Below are 22,232 nucleotides of genomic sequence, written 5' to 3' on the forward strand. Positions count from 1 at the left end.
TAAAGCTCAAAATGTTGAGCTTTATCTATTCGCTAGGAAAAGATCATAGGTAATTAAAACACTACAGAATAGAGAAAAAAAAAGAAAAACGATCGAAAGAGAGCGGCGAGACAAGTCGATACAAAAGTGGTGCTGTAACGGTCTCCAAATTAATTCTCGTACATAATGAAAAATTGAAAAAAATAACACCATTATATCGTAATTTTTATGCAATCCTATTTCATTCATTTGTATCACTGCCACGGGGTACGAATGGATCAGAAAATCAGCAACACAGGGTTGTGTCCTGACCAGATTTATCGCTGGAAACGAGCGGCGAGCGACTCCTAGAGGCCGCACCTGGTAACGAGTGACGAGCGATTGCATGAAGCTAAATGTGTAGATAATACCCACAATTTAACGTGCCTTCCGAAACACGGAAATAGTGCTTAGATTGCTAGTGATTGTATGAATGATAATCTCGTATACCTATACCTCCCTAGGCGATAAGAATGGCCCTTCCTGAAACTGCAACCATTGGGTAATTCGGTTACGGTCTATTCGATGGAACTCACTCCATACCGTGATTCAAAAATTAAAACATGTTTGCAGAGCCGTTCTTTTTCTTATTGCGATATCAATTTATTCAGAAATAGGATAAATAAGGAAATAGGGCTTTATAAAAAAAATCACAAACACAATAATATTAAAAATGTCTTATTCAGAATTTATTTATTTCCAGATTGCTTCAAATTCACAATAAGTTTATATAAAAAAATATTTAAGTTTATATAATAATAAAGGAATACCAATGAACTGCATCATTGCTGTTAAGATATCTAATATAATACAAACTATGGACGTCTAAGAGTCGTTACGTTATATAAATCCGAAACTTCCATACTTTTATTTAATATACACAGACATCTTTCATAAACATTCATTCTTCAATTTCCAAAACACCTAGACGTAATAATCACAATATGCATGAGCTGACCTTAACTCATGTAAACTTAATTTGTACATTATAATTCTATTTTAAATGCATAACTTAGATTTATCTAATTATAGGCAGTTAGCAAGTTCTATAATATTATTGTCATTAGATACTTAAAGCTATGATTTTAATATTATATTCATTGTGGAATGTAACGTTACATATCAAAATTAGGTATCTAAATAGAACATGTAAATATTTCGTTTGACATGATACTTATACATATTTAAGTATAAAATAGATTGAATGGGTTGTAAGTAGTAATTTATTGGCACTTGTTTTACCACAGAAAAAAGTTAGATACAGATATAGTATGTAGGGGTATCTCTAGAATATATTTATGGCTTTCGAATCTGATCTCTTTTAAATCTATTGCTTTATTTAGAAATAAAGAAACAAAAGTTAAAGACCAGTTCTGTTAGCACATAAATATTCGGTCGGAGTCCGGACATACCCCTGCATGAGATAAAAAGTATCAGAGTATTAGAAAATAGTCTTATAATTAGAATAAAGTATACGAACGCCGATTTCTTTTACAATATTGTATAGATTTCGATGTCATACAACATGCATACATATAATATGTGTATAGGTATACAATAGTTATTGTATTCGGTAGACAGAGGCAGTGAGGTAAGTTCAGTTGCTGAGATGAGGTCGCAGAGGTAAGGAGCCTTCGACCCAGAAGTTTGGTCGTTGTATCATCGTCTGCCAGAGAGTCACCTCTTTGCCCGCGCTGTCCATCCAGTTAACGTTGGCGCCCATGTATGTACCTGGGAAAGAAATTGTATCATTAGTATTTTAAGGAGCATTTATTGTTGTTGATGGATTTGAAAGAACAGATCTTTCATTTGTCGTCCGCCACATAGGTAAGTGATCTTTAATGTAAAATATTGTATCATTAGCTTCAAAGCAAATTTTACTTGAAATTCATTGTGTTAAGTAGTAGCGATTGAATTTTAACCATTTGAACTAAAATGCTTTGGATAGTAAAACCAATTGGGTATCAGTAAATATATACCATACAATATGTTCTTAATGCAGATTGCTCAAGGGATGGGTCGGCGTACTTTAGGATAGGTCTACTTTGAGTATTGGACGGACTATACTAATATATGATGATGATGATATCGCTATATAAGTTAGCATCGTACCGGTGCCTAGCGAGAGCCTGACGCCGCCCATGAAGTCGTTGCTGGCGAGGCGGTCGCGGTCCCACAGACTGAGCTCGAGCGCGCGCGCGGCCAGCTCGGGCGCGGACACGCCGCGGTACGTGAAGCTGTGCTCCCAGCGCGGCGCCAGCGTGCGCCGGCACACGCCCGTCTTCTGCTTGGCCAGCCGCCCGCGCTCCGGCAGCAGGTAGCTGGGAATACACAAGTGAGTTAGAAGATATATAGTATTAACAGTGTAATTAACAAATAAGGTATTGCATACAGGAAGCGAGAAAATAATTCAAGGAATTAAAATCGCTGTCACCCAAAGTAATAATGTGCGTGTAAATTTTAAACAGCCAAACTGGCAGTGATTTTAAAATTTAAGAAAGACGGAATATCAAAACATATTTGATCGATTACTTCAAAATCGGTGTAGGTTCGAAAAGTTAAGGTAAAATAAAGAATTTTACTTACTTAGTAAAAAAAAAACGACTCCCGCAGGAAGGAATTTAATAATTCGCGGGGAGTTTGACAAAAATACAAATTACATGCACAAAGACACCCAGACTCAGAACAAGCATTCGTGGATCACACAAATGCTTGTCCTACGCGGGGATCGAACCTGCGACACGTTGCGCACAGTATGTTTGGAGTGGTGACCTATACCACTCGGCTATCCGTGCAGTAAAACTGCATCATACGATAGAATCACTCATTATGGCAGGGTTTTCATTAGACAAACTACACAAAATATTTTCTAACTTTATGAATCATATGTGACATACCTCTTGCAGAAGACATCAGCTAGTCCATTAGGCTTGGTAGCGACGAGGTTCTTGGCCTCCTTGACGAGCACATGCAGAGTCCCGGTCCCGCGCGCGTCCAGTTCCAGCTTCAGGCCGATGATGAGGTCGCCGCGACAACCCTGCTGCTCGTCGAATTGCTCGGTCTGCAAAATAAAATGTTATGTTAACATAAGAGGTGATAATTGTTATTACTATTGGCAGAACGCTGATTTTACTTTTTTTTTAAGGCTATTGACAGCATTTAATAATGACTCAAGTATTTTCGAGGATACTCTCCCGAAATGATCTTGGATTTATCTTTTGTCGTTTAAGCAAGTTTTTCTTATTTTTTTTAGACTTTTGAAACACATGTTATTTGCAGGAATATTACATCAGTTCTCAAAAACCAAAATTGTCTCAGGGACTCGACAAATCATAATTAACCACCGATCTCTGAATTCTATGTTAGACGGCCCGAATGAATTAACTCCCATAAAATCTGGCGCCTTTCGAACTCCAACCCCCACTCCCAAATGTGTGTACGGTGTATAGTACTGACCCGTTCGTGCAGCTTGTACCAGCTGGGCGCGGGGTCGTCGAACACGACGTCGGCCAGCGGCAGCGTGACCTCCCCGAGGAAGTCGTTGCGGCCGAACATGTCTGCGTGCCACACGCTGAGCCACAGTGTCCGCGCGGACAGCGAGGCCAGCGGCTGCACGAACGACAGCGTCTCCTCGAACACGGGGCTGAGCGTGTTCTTCTTCACCTTCGTCTTCCTCTTGCCAGCTTTGGACTTGTCCGGTAACAAGTACACCTGCGGATATTAGCGGATATTATACAATACAGTGTTATTAAGTGTTATAAAACAATAATATCGTTTGATTTTATGGACCTTGGTTGGATCTGTAAATAGCCAAAAATATTGAATTAGACATCAAATCTGGGTTCCCTTAAAGTTTGAAGAGATTTATAGCATTCGTATATGTATCTATTCTATGGTCAGGTGGAAAACCTGTGGGCCCACCCCTTCTTGACTATAATAGCTGTGAAAGCGAGACACCGATCTACGTTGATATACGCCGTATAGTAGTAAGTAGTTAGTTAATACAGACAATAATATCCCTGTGGTCGTAGGCTTATTATACACCTGCTTCCTCCCATTAATTCGAAGTCTTAATACATCTTGAACATTTTCAAAGTGACCAACCTTAACATAAGGATCGGACCGATTCCTCTTGACGTCGACAGGCGCGAGGTCCCGGCAACGCTTGACTCCCACCTCTAGGGCGCCGAGCCGGTAGTTGTACAGCAGGGAGACTTGCACCTCGCCGCGGACCGTCACGTTAGCGCGCGTGCCTTCACCCGCGCCAGAGTATACCGACGCCATGGATTCTGAACGAGCCTGGAAACAAATATATATTATAAAGATCAATATACAAGAAAAGATTATTAAGATGTACTAAAAATACTGTAAAATTAAACAAAAAAAATATATGTCTGTAGCGTTTGCACCCTCAATAGCACGCCTTTCAATAATTATTGTAAAAGTTTACCTTTTGTTGGATGGTTTGAATTTGAATCAATATGATCGTGTAGTGATTTGTGAATGATTAATGAATTTTTGAATGTAAGAATGGAAGGAACATCGCACGACATCGTAAACAACATGTGACAAAGACAAGAAGGAGATTAAATGTTTAATTATACACAACTTGTGCATAAATTAAGATGGTATTTTGGTCGAATATTGAAATCCTATTTGTTTATTTGCCTTTTATTTCATTTTGTAGTAATTCCGGCACCAATATTTAAATAGTACAAAGATGTGAAAAGCATCGACACAACCAAAATACCCATTGTTTATTGATTAGTAAAAATATACATAATATTCAGGCAACAATGTCAAAATGTAAATGTCTCAAAAACCTTTTAAATCATTGTAAATTATTAGACTACAATTATCAATTATCTTAGCGTTTTTAATTTCTTTTTGTTATGATATTTTCAACAAAATTATTTAAAAAATAACTTTAAACGCAGTGCAGGTCACAAGCATTAATTACCATTATAGGCTGATAGTTCTAAAAATGTTTTAAACTCACAATTTTATTATATAACATGTACCTCAAAATTATATTTTTGTCACCTACATTATATGTTTAACACAATATTAAAAACTCACCGGCGTGTTCATATACAAATGATTTGAATCCGTTCTATAAATAAAGCTTTGTGTGAGTTTGTTTCTGCGTACATTTTTCACTGATACGCGTTCTGATACAACTGAGCTGTAATTAGTAATTACGGCTTACCAACCACACGGCGAAATGTTTTTGTTTGGTTGCATTATCTGTAACACCGTCACACGATACTACATTTTTGCAATACCTGAATGACTTGTTTGCTATTCCGTTTTCGGGTTAACATTTGATAATTTAATTCTTTGTTTGATGTATGTTAGACTTTAGCTAATCAAGCGGGAAGTACCTATTTCATATATTTTTTCTTTATAAATTGAAGTTTGGTTTTGGTGCCTAACCACTCATTCCAGCATTAATATCATCTATTTATCACAGTCAATGCTGACTGCAGTATATTAATTATAATACAGGAAAATAGATAACTATTTCGTAAATAATTCAGGTAAACTGCTCATCGTTTTATTTTTAACCGACACTGTTTTCCTTACATTTACAGAGATGAACAATTACAAATTGGACGTGGTTACGAAATCGTGTCAGAGTTACGCTTTTGGTAATGACTTCATTTCATCGAATATCGTATAATTACGGGCTTAATTAATGTCATTGTGACGCGGTTACGGTATTTTTAACCTTTTGAAACGCCAAGAATGGAAAAAAAATAAACTAGTACCTAGTTGAGTGTCATTTGCAATAAAATATTACACATATGATTTCATCCTAAAGTTTGTAATTTGTTGGTTTCCGCATAATAGGCCGTTTGATATTATTTACGGATATTATATAAAAATAAAATTCAAAGCATTGAATAAGCGATTCAATATCATGAGGATAATTATGGAAATATACGTAACAAACATTTCCCAAGCTTTGTTATTTTAATTCAATTCCCCTATGTGAAACAATGGGGAAAAAATGTCGTCCACTTAAGCTGTGCCCACGCAATCTCAGGAGCATGTCTCGAGTGGGCGCTGTCTCATTTTTATGCCATACCGAGTTACAAGCATTTAGACTATTATGTCAAGTTACCTTAACAAGATCAGGAAACATATTTATTGGTTAATAGATCACTTAATATACCAGTTAACAAATGTTAAAGATTATAAATGATTGTTTGAAGTTCCTGTTCTAAAGTGGTTTTATGTTTAGTTCGGGTGCCTAATTTGTCTATGAGGAATTTATTTTTAACAAGTATAATAATAGGTTCTATTTCTAGACTAGCTATAACTCAATAAGGGTTAGACGGATATGGCTTCGTTTAGTTCAGGTAAACTAAAGCATCTACGACGGAGGAGCTGAAGAAAACAGTCTACGAATGGATTAGCAACAGTCCTTTCAATTTAACTCTTAAGAAGATGGTTATAAATATGCAAGAAACCACTACTAAATCGTGTTACATTTGGAGAACCCGTTTAGCGTCTTAACTAAATATGTTACGGCGTGAGCCACTTAATACGGACTAATCCTATGGAGCAAGAACATAGTCGTATTAGGATTAACATATTCATATTGTCGTTCATAGAATAAAAGAAGTTCTGATCATTATATTTAAGACATTTACTAGTATAGCATGCATAGTTTGGAAACATAACGAAACTTTTTTCTTTACTCGCTGTAATGTTTCCAGAATAAAAACAACATATATTAGAACAGTAATTCCAACCAGAGTGCAGTGCCAATCGGGTCGTAAAACTGATAATGAAAGGCACGATAGCCATTCTAAAATGTATGCCAATAATTGTGTCGTCACTGCTATGTGGAACATATCGTTTGTCCAACATACCGCGTCTTGTGCCTACTAAATTGCTTTTCTAAAACATTGCGTGACACAGTCTAACTTTAACGGTACCGCAAAAGTACGTATGTTAGGTACTAGATTTTATTTTAGTTGGAAGGTGAACGTTTTAAGCGGCCCAAACGGTCACATATGGCATTGAGTAATAAAATTTTATCAACCTACACCGCGGTGCTATATAAGGGATTTATGTTACAACATTTTGGTGTTAGCCGCGATAGGCCGAGCCCAGTGCATTTGTTTTTAATTCATACTCCATACAACATGGTATTGTTTTGATTCATTACTTATCTGCTTGATAAGGCAGGCTATTGACAAGTCGATAAATAAACTATAGCGCAGCAGGAATAATAATTGATTAATATAAGCCGTCCTTGAAAGCAAGTGGCTTGGTGGTAACTCATTTGAACGATAGAAATAATTATTATTATCTATGGAAAAGACTTGCTTTTATCCTTATTGTGCTAAAGAGAGCTTTATTTTCAAGTAACGAGAAGAATGTTCAAGAATTGGTCATACGTATAAAATTAGAAATGTTCGTCAAGCACCCGGCGTGAGCACAACGCTCAGGTATTCGCTCAACTAAACGTTTTGCAAAGCCTCGTTGTTCGAGCGCATGTTGCAAGACGCAGTAATATAATACAATGGCCAACGCGGTCATCGAGACAATACTCCTACACTTACAACAATAAGCATGTATTTAGGTCCTTAACCCCAACAGCATATGGTTGCTTTTTGCTTAAAGACAATCGGTTCTAAACCGCAGAGACGTGGACACATTTATGCGACACGGTTAATGTAAAATGTAGGTGATTCACGGTTACGGAAAAGACCAAAATATTGACTGTTTGTCTCTTTTACTATTTAAAATATATTGTTAAACTTTAGAAACAAAAGAATGGATACAAATTAGTAAGTTTAAGGCTGAAACTAGCATTCGAACAACCTTGACACATTTTGGAACATTGAAGTTTGTGTACCATTACCTAGTAAAAGGTGCTTTGGTTAATAAGAAGTCCTTTGTATCCGAAGGATAAACAAAGAACCCAATTCCTAAAGACCCGCTGTCTGTCTGTGCGTCTGACAAGCTGGGTGTCAATCGTGATAGCTAGAGATTTGAAAATTTCATGAATGATGAAGTTACGATTGGCATTGTCATAAATTTGACAGGGAACCATTCTTTCTCATCATATTTGTATGGGAGCCTCAGTGTCACGAGTCTGACTGAACCATGAACGGTTTTTATCCCATAGTTACATACCTGTAGTCCACTCCTGTTGAGGGAGTACCGATCCCGGTCCATTATGTCCCTCTCGTGCGGCAGCGGTGAGTTGGACCGCCTCGGCAGCGTCGCGTGGTTGGGCGACGCCGCGTCCGACATGTACACCTCATCTGGAAACAACGTAAACAACCGTTATCCAACGCTGTTATAGTACAGAAATAACACGATTACTGTGAAAATAGGTCATCATTATATAAGGATTTCATATCAAATACTTTGACGTAGGGATTCCAAGGTAAATGTGTTTTTAACACTTTAGTTATGGTTTTAGTTATGAACAGGTTTTTTTTTTCAAGTTTAATCTATTAATATCAAATTTATATGATAAATTATTCCGAGACGAAATTCCATGATCGTGAGTTTTTAAACAATGTACTTAAGCATGGTTTTAACACACGGAAACAGAATCATAACCATTAGATAGACAGGTTAGGATGTATTGACAAAAAATGTGCTGATTAATTCCTAAAGTTGTACTAGTTTATTTATAGGTGTGACGACCAAAGTCCAGTGCATAATTAGTATTGAAATATTTGTGGTAGAAGACAGGGCGTGCCTATATCCGTATGTAATATCGGTACCCTCGTTCTTCAGTTCTAGCCATTCGTCGGGCTTCACTAACCGGCACCTCTTGCCTCTCGTCAACGTGTTATCACACCACTCCAAAGACTTCAAGAATGAGTCTCGACACGACAATATCTCTCGAATGAATGGGATTTTCTCACCAGATTTTACGGAAGACCTCTGACCGTTGCTGTCCGAGTCCTGTGACGATTCACATAGGGACGATTTAACTTTCTTTACACAATAGCTTTGCGAGCTCAGGCTAACATTGCTAGCGTTTCGTTCAGAAGATAAAAGAAGAGTTGTGGCAGAAGTAGAATACTCATCATCGATTGGTTTTGTGATGATCAGAGAAGGAATACTCGATTGTTGCAATGCGCTGCTAGGTCTAATTGTGTCATGATGGAGAGTATAACTTCTGCCGGTGGGCCCCACGAGGGCCGATGATGGGTTGTCTACACGGGAGTCGTGATCGTCGTCAGAATTGGCATTGCAACACAGACACCGACGCAGAAACGAACCAAGAGTCATTTTCTTATCACTTTGCACGTCCCTGCGGTAAACATCGATTGGTTTGTAAGTCCCCACACTTAATTGTTCCGAACTTTTATTTTTTGTCAGATAACTGGATTCCGATTTATAACTAATTGAATAAACCATTATTTAACTGATATGAAACAGTAAAACACGACTGCATGTCACTGAACTAAATCACTATATTGTAATTCCACATAAAATCCGTTTTTATCGTATCCTACATGTCATGGTCGTTTCCTGTTGTTTTATGTAGGTGCCTACGCATTATTATGGTGGTACTAAATACATTAGGTACAGAATGAGCTATGTTCATTTACGTTCACTCATCTGCAGGATCGAATGACATGTACAGAGGTCCCGAGACCGTGCAGGCTGTGTGAGCGCAGCCGAACTGACTATGATTTATGCTTAATTTAACACAGTGGGACGTTATTTTTAGTATGGTTAGCATAATAAATGTGTCATGCTATGGGGAATTTAGCGTTAACAAGAATTTTATGGGTTTCTTTACGTTTGTACACGAAACAATTACGTTTATACAAATCTAATGTAATGTAACCTGTTTACTTGTTTCTTTTACAGTATATTTTTAAGGTAAAGTCTAAAACGTTAGGAAACTCATGGCAGCATTTCAGCAACTCATGGCAGTTCAAAATTTTGACTGAAGAATATAAATAATCGAGATTTACCGCTAAGTTTAGATCGACGGGGTATGTCAAGGGTGCTCCAACGTAAAGATTTCACAGGTTTTTCTGAATCTGAGATGTCAGCAACATACAGGGATTTCGAAGTTTTCAAAATGTTCCTTTTCTGAGTTAAATTTAACGCTGGTAACGAAGATTTGTAATTTTTTTCTTCCTCCACATTTTTGGGATTCCGAATGCAAGGTTTTGTATTCAATGATAACGTTGATCTATTTGGTGATGACGAAGCAACATTTTGCAATGAGCAACCGATGTAACTACCAATAGATTCAGAGTTATCTGTTTTGTCACTAACACTGCTTATACTTTCATTAATTTCATCCGCTGTGATATTTTGATTCCTTTCACTATTATTTTCCTCGTTTTCTTTTTCTTTATTTGTTTCTGTGGCTTCAGAACACTCGTATATTTGACTGTCTTTTTCATTGGAATGCAGTTGAACTGTTTTATCAACTTGTACTGGCTCTTGTTCAATTATTAGTTGAGTTATTTTGTCATCTTCATCTTCAATTACAGTTTCAGGCGAGTCACTTGGTTCAATGCGTATTTCAACAGTATGTTTTACATTATCAGTAACTATTTTATTTTCTATCTTTTTAGCAGTTTTAATATTCTGGCTTATTTTTTGTTTTAATGGAACTATCTTCGGTTTTCCAATTTCTGAGGCCAGTACTGAGTAAAGCTTGAATTGTTGTCTGTTATTCTGCCGGATCTCCGATAAGGACAATTCCTTTTCATTATCTTCATTTTCGACTAAAAAACAATTCCAACACGAAACTTTCACGTCTTTATTTTTTTGATCGTCACTGGAATCACAAGCGCTTTTAACAGTCATTGCGAACTTTTTTATTGATATTTATTTAAATCAATATCCTTTCCCTTGGGGAACTTGAACTAGACTAAACCTCTCTGATGTTGTCAATAGTTTAAATGGGCTAAAACCTCGTTTATTCCGTGATGCAATGTAATTAATATTCATTACTTGAGATAAAAAATGTTGCGCAACAACTTATAACATTAAATCCAGTTTTGAAATGTTATGTAATCGCTATTTGGGACAACCTTTAAGGTATGAATTTATAAGTTTATGTAAATAATTATAATAAGGAAATCGTCTTAGATTCGATAAAAACTTCAAGTTACAGAAAAAACAAGACGCACAAAGTTATTTGTGTAAAAATGTAGCCGCTGGGACCGATAGTGGTAACACCGGTTTGACGTACGGCAGCCTGGCCGCTAATTGTTGTTGACGACGGGTCACAAGTTCATTCGAATTAGTCTCAATCTTAGTTTGTATCGGTGGAATACCTATGAGTATGTACGTACACTGTGTAGGTACTTACTAATACAGAAGGTAAATTTGCGCATTTTTTTTTAAATAAAAATAAGGCAATCGTCGTTATGTTTTCGCTTATGATACTTTTTATAATTGGACACCGTTTTGATCATGCAGTATTACCGCAATTTAATAATACCATGAAACCGGAACTATCTCTTTTAGTTTCCCACACAGGTGTAATGTTCACTTTCATTCACAGTTGAATTTTGATCAACAAATTCTATTTCACTAACCGCTGAAGTTAAAACTACTTTACTCCATTACAATAAGGTTGAAATTTGAATGTTCTAGATTGAATTAAAAACAACACGTATGTTGCGAATGTGTGGACATGCTGACATAGTCATTGTTCGCATAATGTCCACAGTGCGGTGTGGCAGGTTCAAAACGATGTCATTGCCACTCGGATTGCTCTCTCTGACAGATACCTTTCTAATCGTGTTAAAAATCATTCAACTCATCAATCAGGCTCTCGTTATTAAACAAACATTTTGAGACTTCTTTCGTAAGATTAAATATAGCGGTTACTTATCGAACAATGTGGGTTTAAATTGTGTTTATTTAAGACTACGTATGTACTATCAAGGTTATTGTATTACACAATGAACGCCAAAGACTAAATTGACAAAAAGCCTTATCAAGGGATTTTGGTACCTTTATGAAGTATGCGAAGATGCGGGTTAAATCTAGAAACATACATACATTTACGGGCTAATGACAAATGAGTAATCATTTGTTGTTCTTAATTGTTATTGTTGTTAGTTCACGGACGAACAGAGGCCTTTTTAACGTCAATAACATTCGTACAACATCAAAACTTTAAGAAGGTTAATAATAGCGTTTATTTTTGTGATAAAACGATAAATAAACAATATTTGACTGAAAAAAGCATGCCAAATTAAGCGTTACTAACGAAATGGAAAAATTTGCAAATTTACGTGAGAAAACGGCTATAGAGCCGTGTTGCAGTTTGTTTCTCATGAGCCAACAATTCAACAGGGTATATTCACTTTCCATTCCTCGATTACAACAGTTGTAAAGCGAGAAACAAACCGTGCGATTACAGTCGATATGCAAACTCAATGTTTGTTCAGCTTGAACTATTAACAGAGCGACGATTTGTGGATATTGTCTCATGTGCATGTGTATCACAGATATCTGGTGCCTTTTGGATTTCACAAGAAAACCCTTCAGAACAACCTACCAAAGATAAAAAGACTTGCTGAACAGTCTGGGCAATAAACACGGACTTTATCTAACCTTTTTGCATTAAAACTATTTAGAGAATATAGGTAAACAATCTTCATAACCACATTCACCGCTTCTCAATACATGAGATAAGTGATTAACAGAAAACAGGAAAAGACATACGGAAACATAAAGGTATTCCTTATTAAAACCATCGTTCATTGATTATTTTTTTACGATCGTCAATTGTTCAGTTAAACAAAGATTGATTTCATAACGCATTCTTTACGAGTGTGTGATCTTAAAATTATAGTTAAACAGATTATATCAACCATAACCTGTTTCGATGGGTTAAAAGAATAATTTAATTAGTTAATTCTACGCATAACATTAATGAGTTAAATAAACAACTCATGAAGTGACCATGGCCTGGTATAGCAATTGACCTTAAATAGACATGTAATTAATACAAATAGAATTTAAGTCAGAGCCTTATGAATAGGTAATAAATACTATGATGAAATAACGTCTTAGATTAGAATAACGATATGACCTAACTGGTAATAAAATACAATACTTTATATAAAAATGTTACATAATGAATACAATACTAACTAAAGCATTCAATTGCAGTTGCAATAAGCAATGGCTTAGAAATCTGTTACGCGATTTAGCCTATCGCCGTTATAGGAATTGCAAAATTGAAATAAAAGTTTCTTAAGAAAATCAAGACTAATTTTAGTTATTACAAAGAAAAGACCTTGCTCGTTGCCATAACGGAAGGCACGTTAAATTGTGGGTCCCGGCTGTTATTCATTCATCTTTGACAAGCATTACTGGTAGACATAAGCTAGAAAGTCTGACAACCAGTTTAAGAGGTATCGTGTCACCCAGTGGGTTGAGGAGGTCAGATAGGTCAGAGTCGCTCTTTCAAAAAGGTTCTTGCTTCACCAGCCTGTTGGTCTAGTGGTTAGTGGCCCTGACTGATATACCGGAGGTCTTGGGTTCGATTCCCACCTAGGACAAATGTTTGTGTGATGAGCACAATCATTTGTTATGTACCTGGGTATAATTTATCTATATTATGTTAGTATTTAAAAAAACATAAGTATGTTTATCAGTTGTCTAGCACCCATAATACAAGATTTGATTAGTTAGACACTAGATGGCGTTGTCGGATATATTATTTATTGTTAATTGTTATAGCGGAAACAGAAATAACATCGATTGTGAGATGTTTCTTCTGTTGCCCCTGTTTAGCTATGACGGTTAATGAGAGGAACAACGGAGGCTATGGCTACGGAACCGTAGTAAAATAATATATCATGGAATTATTAGCAAGGCTCTTGATTCTAGGTAACGCAAATCTTAATACGGGTCTAAACTTGTCAAATTACATCATTCTCTAACGGCCTGTTGAACTCAGGCAGTCAAACAAGTTTCGTTGGCATTCTAAAAAATATTCACGATCTTTGTAGGGGTATGAAATGGCATGAATACAAAAGTCTAAAGGAAAAAAAAAACAAGGATCAAGAATGCTCATGAGACTGGAACAAGATTAGCAAAAAATTACCTGTGATTTACGTTAACTTACCAAAAACTGGTTTATTGTTAAATATGTTTTCGTTTTATGGTTTTTATAGCGTAACTAACGAGGTTTAGTGTTATTGGACAAGGACTGGCAACACTACCGGCTGGATTTAAACTTATATTTACATTTTACGGATTATACCTAAGTTATCAATGAGTCACTTAAAATATTTATCAGTAAGATTAACAATCACTGTCTATGGGAGGAACCTAAATTTACGATGACTCATTTGATTACTTCGTTTCATTTCAAATTCTAGAGTCTTGTTCTAAAAATACTCAACCGTTATATTTTCTTGTTTCAATCGAGTGCGTTTTGTTTTGAGGTGAAGGGCTGTTTAGCTAGCCTCAAGGAAAAGTATCAAGGACGTTTGATGTCGTCAGCTTCTTGTAGTTTTTACACAAGTTTTATCGAGTATAGTACTAGTACTTTCCTACGTATCGTGTTTTAATCGAATGCTATCGACGTTATCGTATGCGTGGCGCGTAACATGAACGTACTACATACGACGCGCGACGTTGGAATCGTGAGTGACGTCATCAGTACTCACGTTAGCCAACTGCCTTGACCCTGAGATTGGAAGAGTTGTGTGTTCTTCGTTGCAAAAGGAAGTATTCGTATTTAACTTAACTGTCACGATTAAGCTTCTGAAAGAAACATTAAAAGAAGCTCCTGTTTTATACAAACGCTTTTTCGAGTCTGGGTGTCTTTTTGGATGGCTTGAAAGTTTGTGAAAAAATCCGCGACCACAAGGTTGTACATTCTTAAGTGTGGGATCGTTTTCTTTGATAAAATCAAAACTAGTCTTAATAAGAAGTAGTATATTACCATAAAAAACTCTGAATAGAAAAAGAAAAATCTTACGGTTCATAATGAGAAACCTGAACGTATACACATAACTCAAATGCCCATATTTCTACATTAGATACGATTATCATGACGTCGCCTAGTGGAGAGAGGGTTTCTCTTTTCTTAATGAGAATGTTTGTAAACACTCCCATACAATGTGATACGAACAATGAACGTAAGAAATTTACTGAAATTAGATTAATGAATTGTGTCTGCAATAATATAACATTGGGATGCGTTTGATAACATTCCATTGTACTGAAATTGGGATGTTATTTTGTAGTGACATTAATATGAGTGACAAGAAAAGTTATGTGGAGTCCGAATTAATCATTAATTAATCATTTTGAATCAGACAAAGAATCGACGGAGCTTATCAGTGTCGATGGACCAAAAACCTTAAAAAGTATAATAAACAGGAGAAAAGGGTGTTGTGGCACGACTTGGTGGAGGAATATGTCCAGCAATGGACCTCGATGGGCTGAATAAATGTCAGGTATACTAGTAAGAAATCATCAAGAATAGACCTTTCCTTTTTCTATTACTTTTCCATCATCGAGCGCATCTACCAGCGCCTTATCTACACATTTCCAAGCTTTCCAACATCACCAACCCAAAGTTCATGTAATACAAAAAAAAACAATTCAACAAAACCTTTCCTTCTCTTATTGGGAACTTCGTTTTTACTATAAAGAACCGAGTGAGCTATTGCATTCTTGAATCTTATATGGCGAATGTTAGTTACTCAGTCAGTACTATTTCAGATTCCACTGTTTACTGTATTGTGAAACATTCTATATGACTTGCGCCAATCTGAGTATCCAACTTGAAAAACCATTAGCACTTATTTACGATTTATCTTGCAAGCTTCAATGTTTACGATTGCCGCTCACGCACGATTCACCGTTTTATGGCAAAAGCACCAAAATTTGCACTGTGAAGTGTATTGGCACGGTTTTTGTAGAAAATAGTGTTGTTCTAGTCTTTTTTCAAGGTCTCAGTTGTTGATAAACATTTAAACTTGCGAAATTATCAGATATAATGCTTCTGATGATAAGGGAAATTGTTGCGATAATATTAGTTCCTTGTATGTTATGAAATAATGAAATTAGTTACAAAAATTTATATTACTCACATGTTAATGTTTCTATTTGATTAATTTATGCAAGTGGTGATTATAATTATTATTATCAACCTCTCGCCAAAAATACATGTTTAAAAGCGAGTATTTGGAACATTTCTGGCTCAAATTAAAGTTTACTTACAATTATTTAATTGGCAAAAAACTTTAAAATCTTATGCCGAGTAATTGTCAAGCCCCACTGATTTTAAACAGCGGTAACATTAAACAAATGCCTATTTCAATTTGCAATCCGGTATAATTACTTAATTAAATTAATAGTATCTTATATACAATGCATTTGCAGGTAATTATAAACATGAGGGGAAGGAAATGAACTCGGAGTGAGGAATACGAATTGTTCGCAATGATTACAGTTAGGCGTTAAACCGAACTTGAGAGTACAGTTGGTGACTCGCGAAGCATGTCTAAGACAAAATAAATGGTTGATAGCAAGAGAAAAACATAAGTATACATAGTACAGATTATCATGTAGTTGTAAATACAGATGATATACATAACAAGTAATGGAAATCATGTAACAATGAATAATGTAAATTAGACTTAGTGTTTATAACAACGTACGTAATAAAACTTATATTGTAATACTAAGTTGACAGTATGCAACCATATTTTCATTTGTTCAAAGATAAATACACAGTTTTAATTAAGAATTTTTTGAGTCTAAAAAGTCATTTTCGTTGCACATAAAAATAATCTGTTGTTGATTATAATTAAGTAAGATTAGATAATATTACAATTCGACATCAAGATAAAAACGAATAGATTTAAAATGTCGTGCGATGTGAAACAAGTAAAACTATAAAAACATTAAATGTTAAGGTTGTTAAAGTCGTCTAGTGAATGTCGTTGAAGTCTTTCGTTCGTGTTTCTGTCTATCTAGTCAGACCAGTCTCTGTATTAAGTATGTACTATCTATATTTCTTAAGTCTGTGTAGGAAATTGTCTTGTTGTAACAGAGCTTCGTCTGTCATTACGTTGTTAATTGTTTATTAGTATAGTTATACATTCCGAAATAGGATTTTGCCCATTCAGAATACTGGTTGGAATTAACTATAAGTTGCGAACAACGCTCATGTTGTATATATTAAGTATAATCATCTGTTACGAACACACTAACTATGTATTGGGTCTGAAATAAAGAAATTTTAATTTAATTTAATTTTGGTCGTATTTTCTATGCCTTTTTTTTTAACAAAACCGCAAATAGGTCACTCCATGTAGTTAAAATCTCTAAAATAATAACAACACAACAAAAGCATACAAACCTTATATCACAGTCAACGTTTAAAAATAAAGCTACACAACATTTGTAAACACAAGACAGCAGCTAGTACATCTCACTCCAGCACATTAACGACAGCGCAGCATCAGATAGAAAGTAAGACATAAACATGGATGAATGTAGTTTTCCCATGCCGAGAAAGTGGTCGCACAACAAACCTTAGCATCCATCAACGTCTTACAAAAATTACGTACTACTCGTTATTATTCATAGTTTAGTGCTAAGAAAGTTGTAACAACTAATGTACGCAATATTACGCAATTGTGATGATAGCTCACGAGATTAAAAAAACGAAATTATCTCAAATTACATGTCATCTGTTTTGTTGAGAACCTTTAACCGGCTGTTTCCCAGGTATTATAAATCGCGTGATTTCTTTTTATTCAATCAACAATGTTAGAAAGCTAATAGGTTATTGTGTATTAATAACTGTTATTAATTGATTATATCCGTTTTGAAGTTTAATTATATATGCGTGTAATACAGGAATTAGAAAGAAAACATGCACTTGCTGTGCGAATTTTGTTCTGAGAATAATTTTGATTGCACGCGTAGTGTGGTGTAGGTCACCACGCCAACCCAATTTGACATCACGCGGGTATGACCCGCGTAAGACAAGCATTCGTTTAATCCAGACATGCTTGTTCTTTCTTTTTCTGAGGATTTCTTTGTGCATATCACTTAAATGTTTGTGAATCCCCTTGCAATACAGAGATTCAATTTCTTAGTTCGGAAGTTGTTGTTTGGAAAATATAAAACGTTTTTGTCTAATAATAGATTTGGTAATCAGATCAACAGCAGCCTTGTTAGTAGCAATATTAAGACAAAAAGAGCTTAACAAGTCTCGTAAAGGGAGCTTGCTAAGATTTATGGAGTTGAACAGAAAGTTACGACACACTATCTCTGATTGCTCTCAGATAACACGACGCGTGGGTGTAAACACGTTTCGTAATGCCATGTCAACTGGCGACGACATTTTTACAATTAACATGCGCGACTGTTAACAGTATACGTACTGGAGTAAATACGTAATACATTCTAGTTACATTGAAGTTAACGATCTGCTTTAGAAAGAACTGCTCTGTTTTAAATGTAATTGTTTTTACGTGATGGATTGATGGATAGGGATATTATTGTCGATGAGTATGAGCACTTGCCTACCTTAGAAGCCATAAGAACTTAAAATGTAACGTTGAGATTGTATAGAAGTCGCTGTTGCGCGCGACTTGGTTCGCGGCCATAAAGATACAGTTTCCGAGTACACACATTTTCTCCCCGGTATCATAGTCTACGACTGAGCTGCTTCTTTCGATCAATCTTGATAGAATATGTAAGACTAAGAAGATTGATTAAACCCATTTGAATGACTTGGGAAAGAACAAAGAGAAGGCACATACAACAAACAAATTAATCTAATGTGTGATTGAAATGAGTAAACACGAAAAATATATCAGGTAGAATAGTATTATGCAGTTTCAAAGTTATTTAGAAATCAAACGATGCAGTAATTTGCGTGTTTCGAAAGTTATTTCCATAACCTAAAACTCGATTTATCGAAGAACTGATGTAGGCTAACAAGCGAACCTGTTTTGTTAGTTATCAATATTTATTTTATGGCTTGTTAATTCTTGTGAAATTCGTTTGAATACCTAAGGTCGGTAGCAGTGCTAGGAACGTCTATAAATAGGAATCAATCGGTTTTAGCAAGAGGTCGAACTAATCGCGATTGGTGATCGGTGATCAAACAAGAAGCTGATACGACTTTTTTATATTTGAGCATTGTACTTTTTGAACAAAATGCAAGACGACCTTTAGATAAGTGATGATTTTAAAAGGCCTATTTTAGTTGAACGTGACCAAGACAGTACCCAAAGGCGACATTTGCTGTAATGTATGTATTTCTTCCATACATCTATTACAGTGCATTTATTTCATTATTTTCCTTTTATATTTACTTCAATGGTTGGATCTTAAGAATAGAAGTCTGTTTTACTCGAAGGCTTTTATTGTTTGAGAATGAACTCATCCGATGTAGTTGCGTCATTTTTACGCGGCACCGGTCGGCCTCGCAGTGATCTGCAGTTTTACATTACGTTTTCCTAACAGAAATAGTAGAGAATTACTTAGATTGTCTTAGATTAACGACTGAGTGAACATCGTACTTCATAATTGCTTTGTTATTAAGTTATTAATAGAAATTTCTAGAATCGGTTTCGCAATATGGCTGCCACTGACTTACCAGTATTTGAACACTTGTCTTGTAGATTTCTCGAAGATAACCTTTTTTTTATTCAAAAGAAGTTAAAATTAGAAATTTTAAAGTGGGACCCGTTTTTTAAACAAAACAAACAGATGCAAGGATCACACCGTTACACCCAAGTACTGTGACTACAAAAACTGCTAAGATTTAAGAACGTTCCTATCTTGTGTATGGCTGCGTAAAGCTAATATAAACACACCATTATGTACGTTAACATCTACAAGTACAAGTGACGTCATTACCGTGTGTATTGGACCACGCTTCGTGGCCACCCCTCTATAATTTTCTTACTTTTCTTCATCCCACATCCTTCCCGTTCAAGATAGATTATGTAAGAGAAACAGTTATACACTGTATATAAACAGAAGTCGTTACAAACAACAAAATTCAAAATTATACGAATAGAAAACAAAAAAAGAAGAATGTATTTGACTTTGATTGTCTGCCTTTTAAAATACTATTTTAAAATTATTATTTCTCTAGAATTATTTCCCAGCATAAATATTACTTTAAGATAAATATGGTTGTGATTAAATAATACAGCACCCAGATACGTCCGGTCACTGATACAGTGGTACGTCACGGCTATCCATTGTTCGTGATATGCACGTCAGCTGTGCTGTTTAATTACGATAATCAACCTTAACTCACTCAAATAAAGACGTCATCAATTTCAAACGGTTAATAAGATTTTGTACAGAGGACCATACCACCAGTAGTCGAAGTAAGTCGCGGTCTATTACCGTGTTGAGTGGCATCTCGCTTCTACTAATGTCTAACGACACTCGCACATAATTCACCTTTTATACAAAACAAATTAAATTGAAATCGCTCAATCAGTTTGTGAACTACGACACTTCAGACGGATACACGTCAAACTTATAACACCCCTCTTTTTACACTTGGCCTTAAAATCTGTCTTACGCTAAGAGTTAGTAGGCCTTCTGTATTCCGTCTTGATTATCACGACTATACAATATCACAATGGTCTTTGTACCCGACCTTTCATTGGCTCCGGCATTTCGGCTTGCGCGGGATCGTGACAAATGTCGCCTTGATCGGTTTTGGAACTCAATACGATATACGTTTGCGTTTACTAACGCGAGACATTAATGTATGTGAGAAATAGTGAAACTATAGTGCAGTATTATACGGGTTTAGTTGTCACATAATTCATTTTCGACCATAACATACCTTAATTCGATCTCTTAAAACTTGTATGTTTTAAAACCTATGTAAGTTTCATAAGATTCTGTACAAACCTAGAAGATAAATTGCATTTTTTAAGAATGAATAACTCTCATGCTAATTTGTATCATAAGACACACGACAATAAAAAAGTGCATTCGCTCGAACAAGTATCGATGGTGAACGCTGAGAAAAATACATCAAATATAAAAAAAAATCTTTCGCTAATACTTAAAGGTAAGTTAAACTTAAGGATAACCTTTCAGAAAGCCGTCTGTGTCTTACTAAGAATCTAATTTTAAGTTATGGCTGTACATGTATAATAACCTCTTCCTACTAGTCCCTCCTGTACCAACAATATCAACATTTCGTAACACAAACTCATTACCAATTACGATGAGCTTATTACAATTTAACCGTAATTATAGCATTTTTTATCCGCATACCTCGACATATCGCAAGAAATGTGCAAAGTGAAAGCATACTATGTCGATAGAGTCATCCACAACAATTGGTCACATGGTATCGATAAAAAAATCTATCGCGGCCGTGCACAATGGTTCTGAGTTTCATTTCTCTATGACATGAAATGTGTGTACTGTGTTTCGTATGACATGGATAACAATCAAGTTGTTTAGATTTTATGTGATCTGTAGACAAGTATCGTTTCCTTTATAGAAAAGTCGTTCACTGCAAGTGCACTAGTTCATCGCTCACAGGTTAAGGTGACCATCGACTATGTTATAAAGAGTTCCACCATTAATTACAAAACTTTGAAGCTAGAAGCAGGCTAAAGGATATCGTTTTATTCAGGTAAGTTGAGGAGGTCATATAGGCAGTCACTCCTTCTAAAATACTGGTTCTGAGCAGCATCCTAGAGGCCGACCCAAAAAAGGATTGGAAAAAGAACTGGGATGATGATATTCAAGTCAATAAAATAGTTAAAATACGATTTATCACGTGTCGTTTTCTATTTAATTTTACGTTTGCAGAAATGTCACTTGCCTAGTTGTGCACACAGACATATAAAGATATGAAGACTGATTAGGCGAAATATCAAATTCTAGAATTAGATAATGTTAAATTAAGTGTCATGGGAACAAATTTATATCGTTTTAACGTTTGTATCAGTCTGAAAAAGATCTGATATGTTTTTTTTCAATCATTATCGATAAATCTGCATAAATACAATATAAAAGTTTATCACTATCTATCTGATTTTAGAACGAGTTGTTTGACAACTAAAACGTTAATCCGGGAGCAAGAATAGTCTAGATCCGTGATAATTACATTATCTAGCCGATAAAATACAACATTTATGTATAGAATGGAAAATTATAGTAACTAATAACATGATGCAATATAAAATGTCTGCCGAATAAAATGCAATCCT

The 22,232-nt window shown here is 35.6% G+C and overlaps 1 protein-coding gene across 3 annotated transcripts in view; it reads right to left on the reverse strand.

Annotated features, from left to right (window-relative positions):
- Positions 1-930: 930 nt before the first annotated feature.
- Positions 931-22,232, reverse strand: part of LOC113500641 — an 85,965-nt gene continuing 64,663 nt past the window's right edge. For all 3 annotated transcript variants that reach the window (XM_026881500.1, XM_026881499.1, XM_026881501.1), the window contains 6 exons: positions 8,173-8,303; positions 4,123-4,317; positions 3,475-3,729; positions 2,916-3,079; positions 2,131-2,339; positions 931-1,749 (listed from right to left, as the gene is read on the reverse strand). In XM_026881500.1, coding sequence (XP_026737301.1) covers positions 1,616-1,749; positions 2,131-2,339; positions 2,916-3,079; positions 3,475-3,729; positions 4,123-4,317; positions 8,173-8,303 — 1,088 coding nt within the window. In that variant the 3' untranslated portion in view covers positions 931-1,615. The remainder of the gene's footprint in view (positions 1,750-2,130; positions 2,340-2,915; positions 3,080-3,474; positions 3,730-4,122; positions 4,318-8,172; positions 8,304-22,232) is intronic.

Source organism: Trichoplusia ni, chromosome 14, assembly GCF_003590095.1.
Source record: "Trichoplusia ni isolate ovarian cell line Hi5 chromosome 14, tn1, whole genome shotgun sequence".
Lineage (NCBI taxonomy): Eukaryota > Metazoa > Arthropoda > Insecta > Lepidoptera > Noctuidae > Trichoplusia > Trichoplusia ni.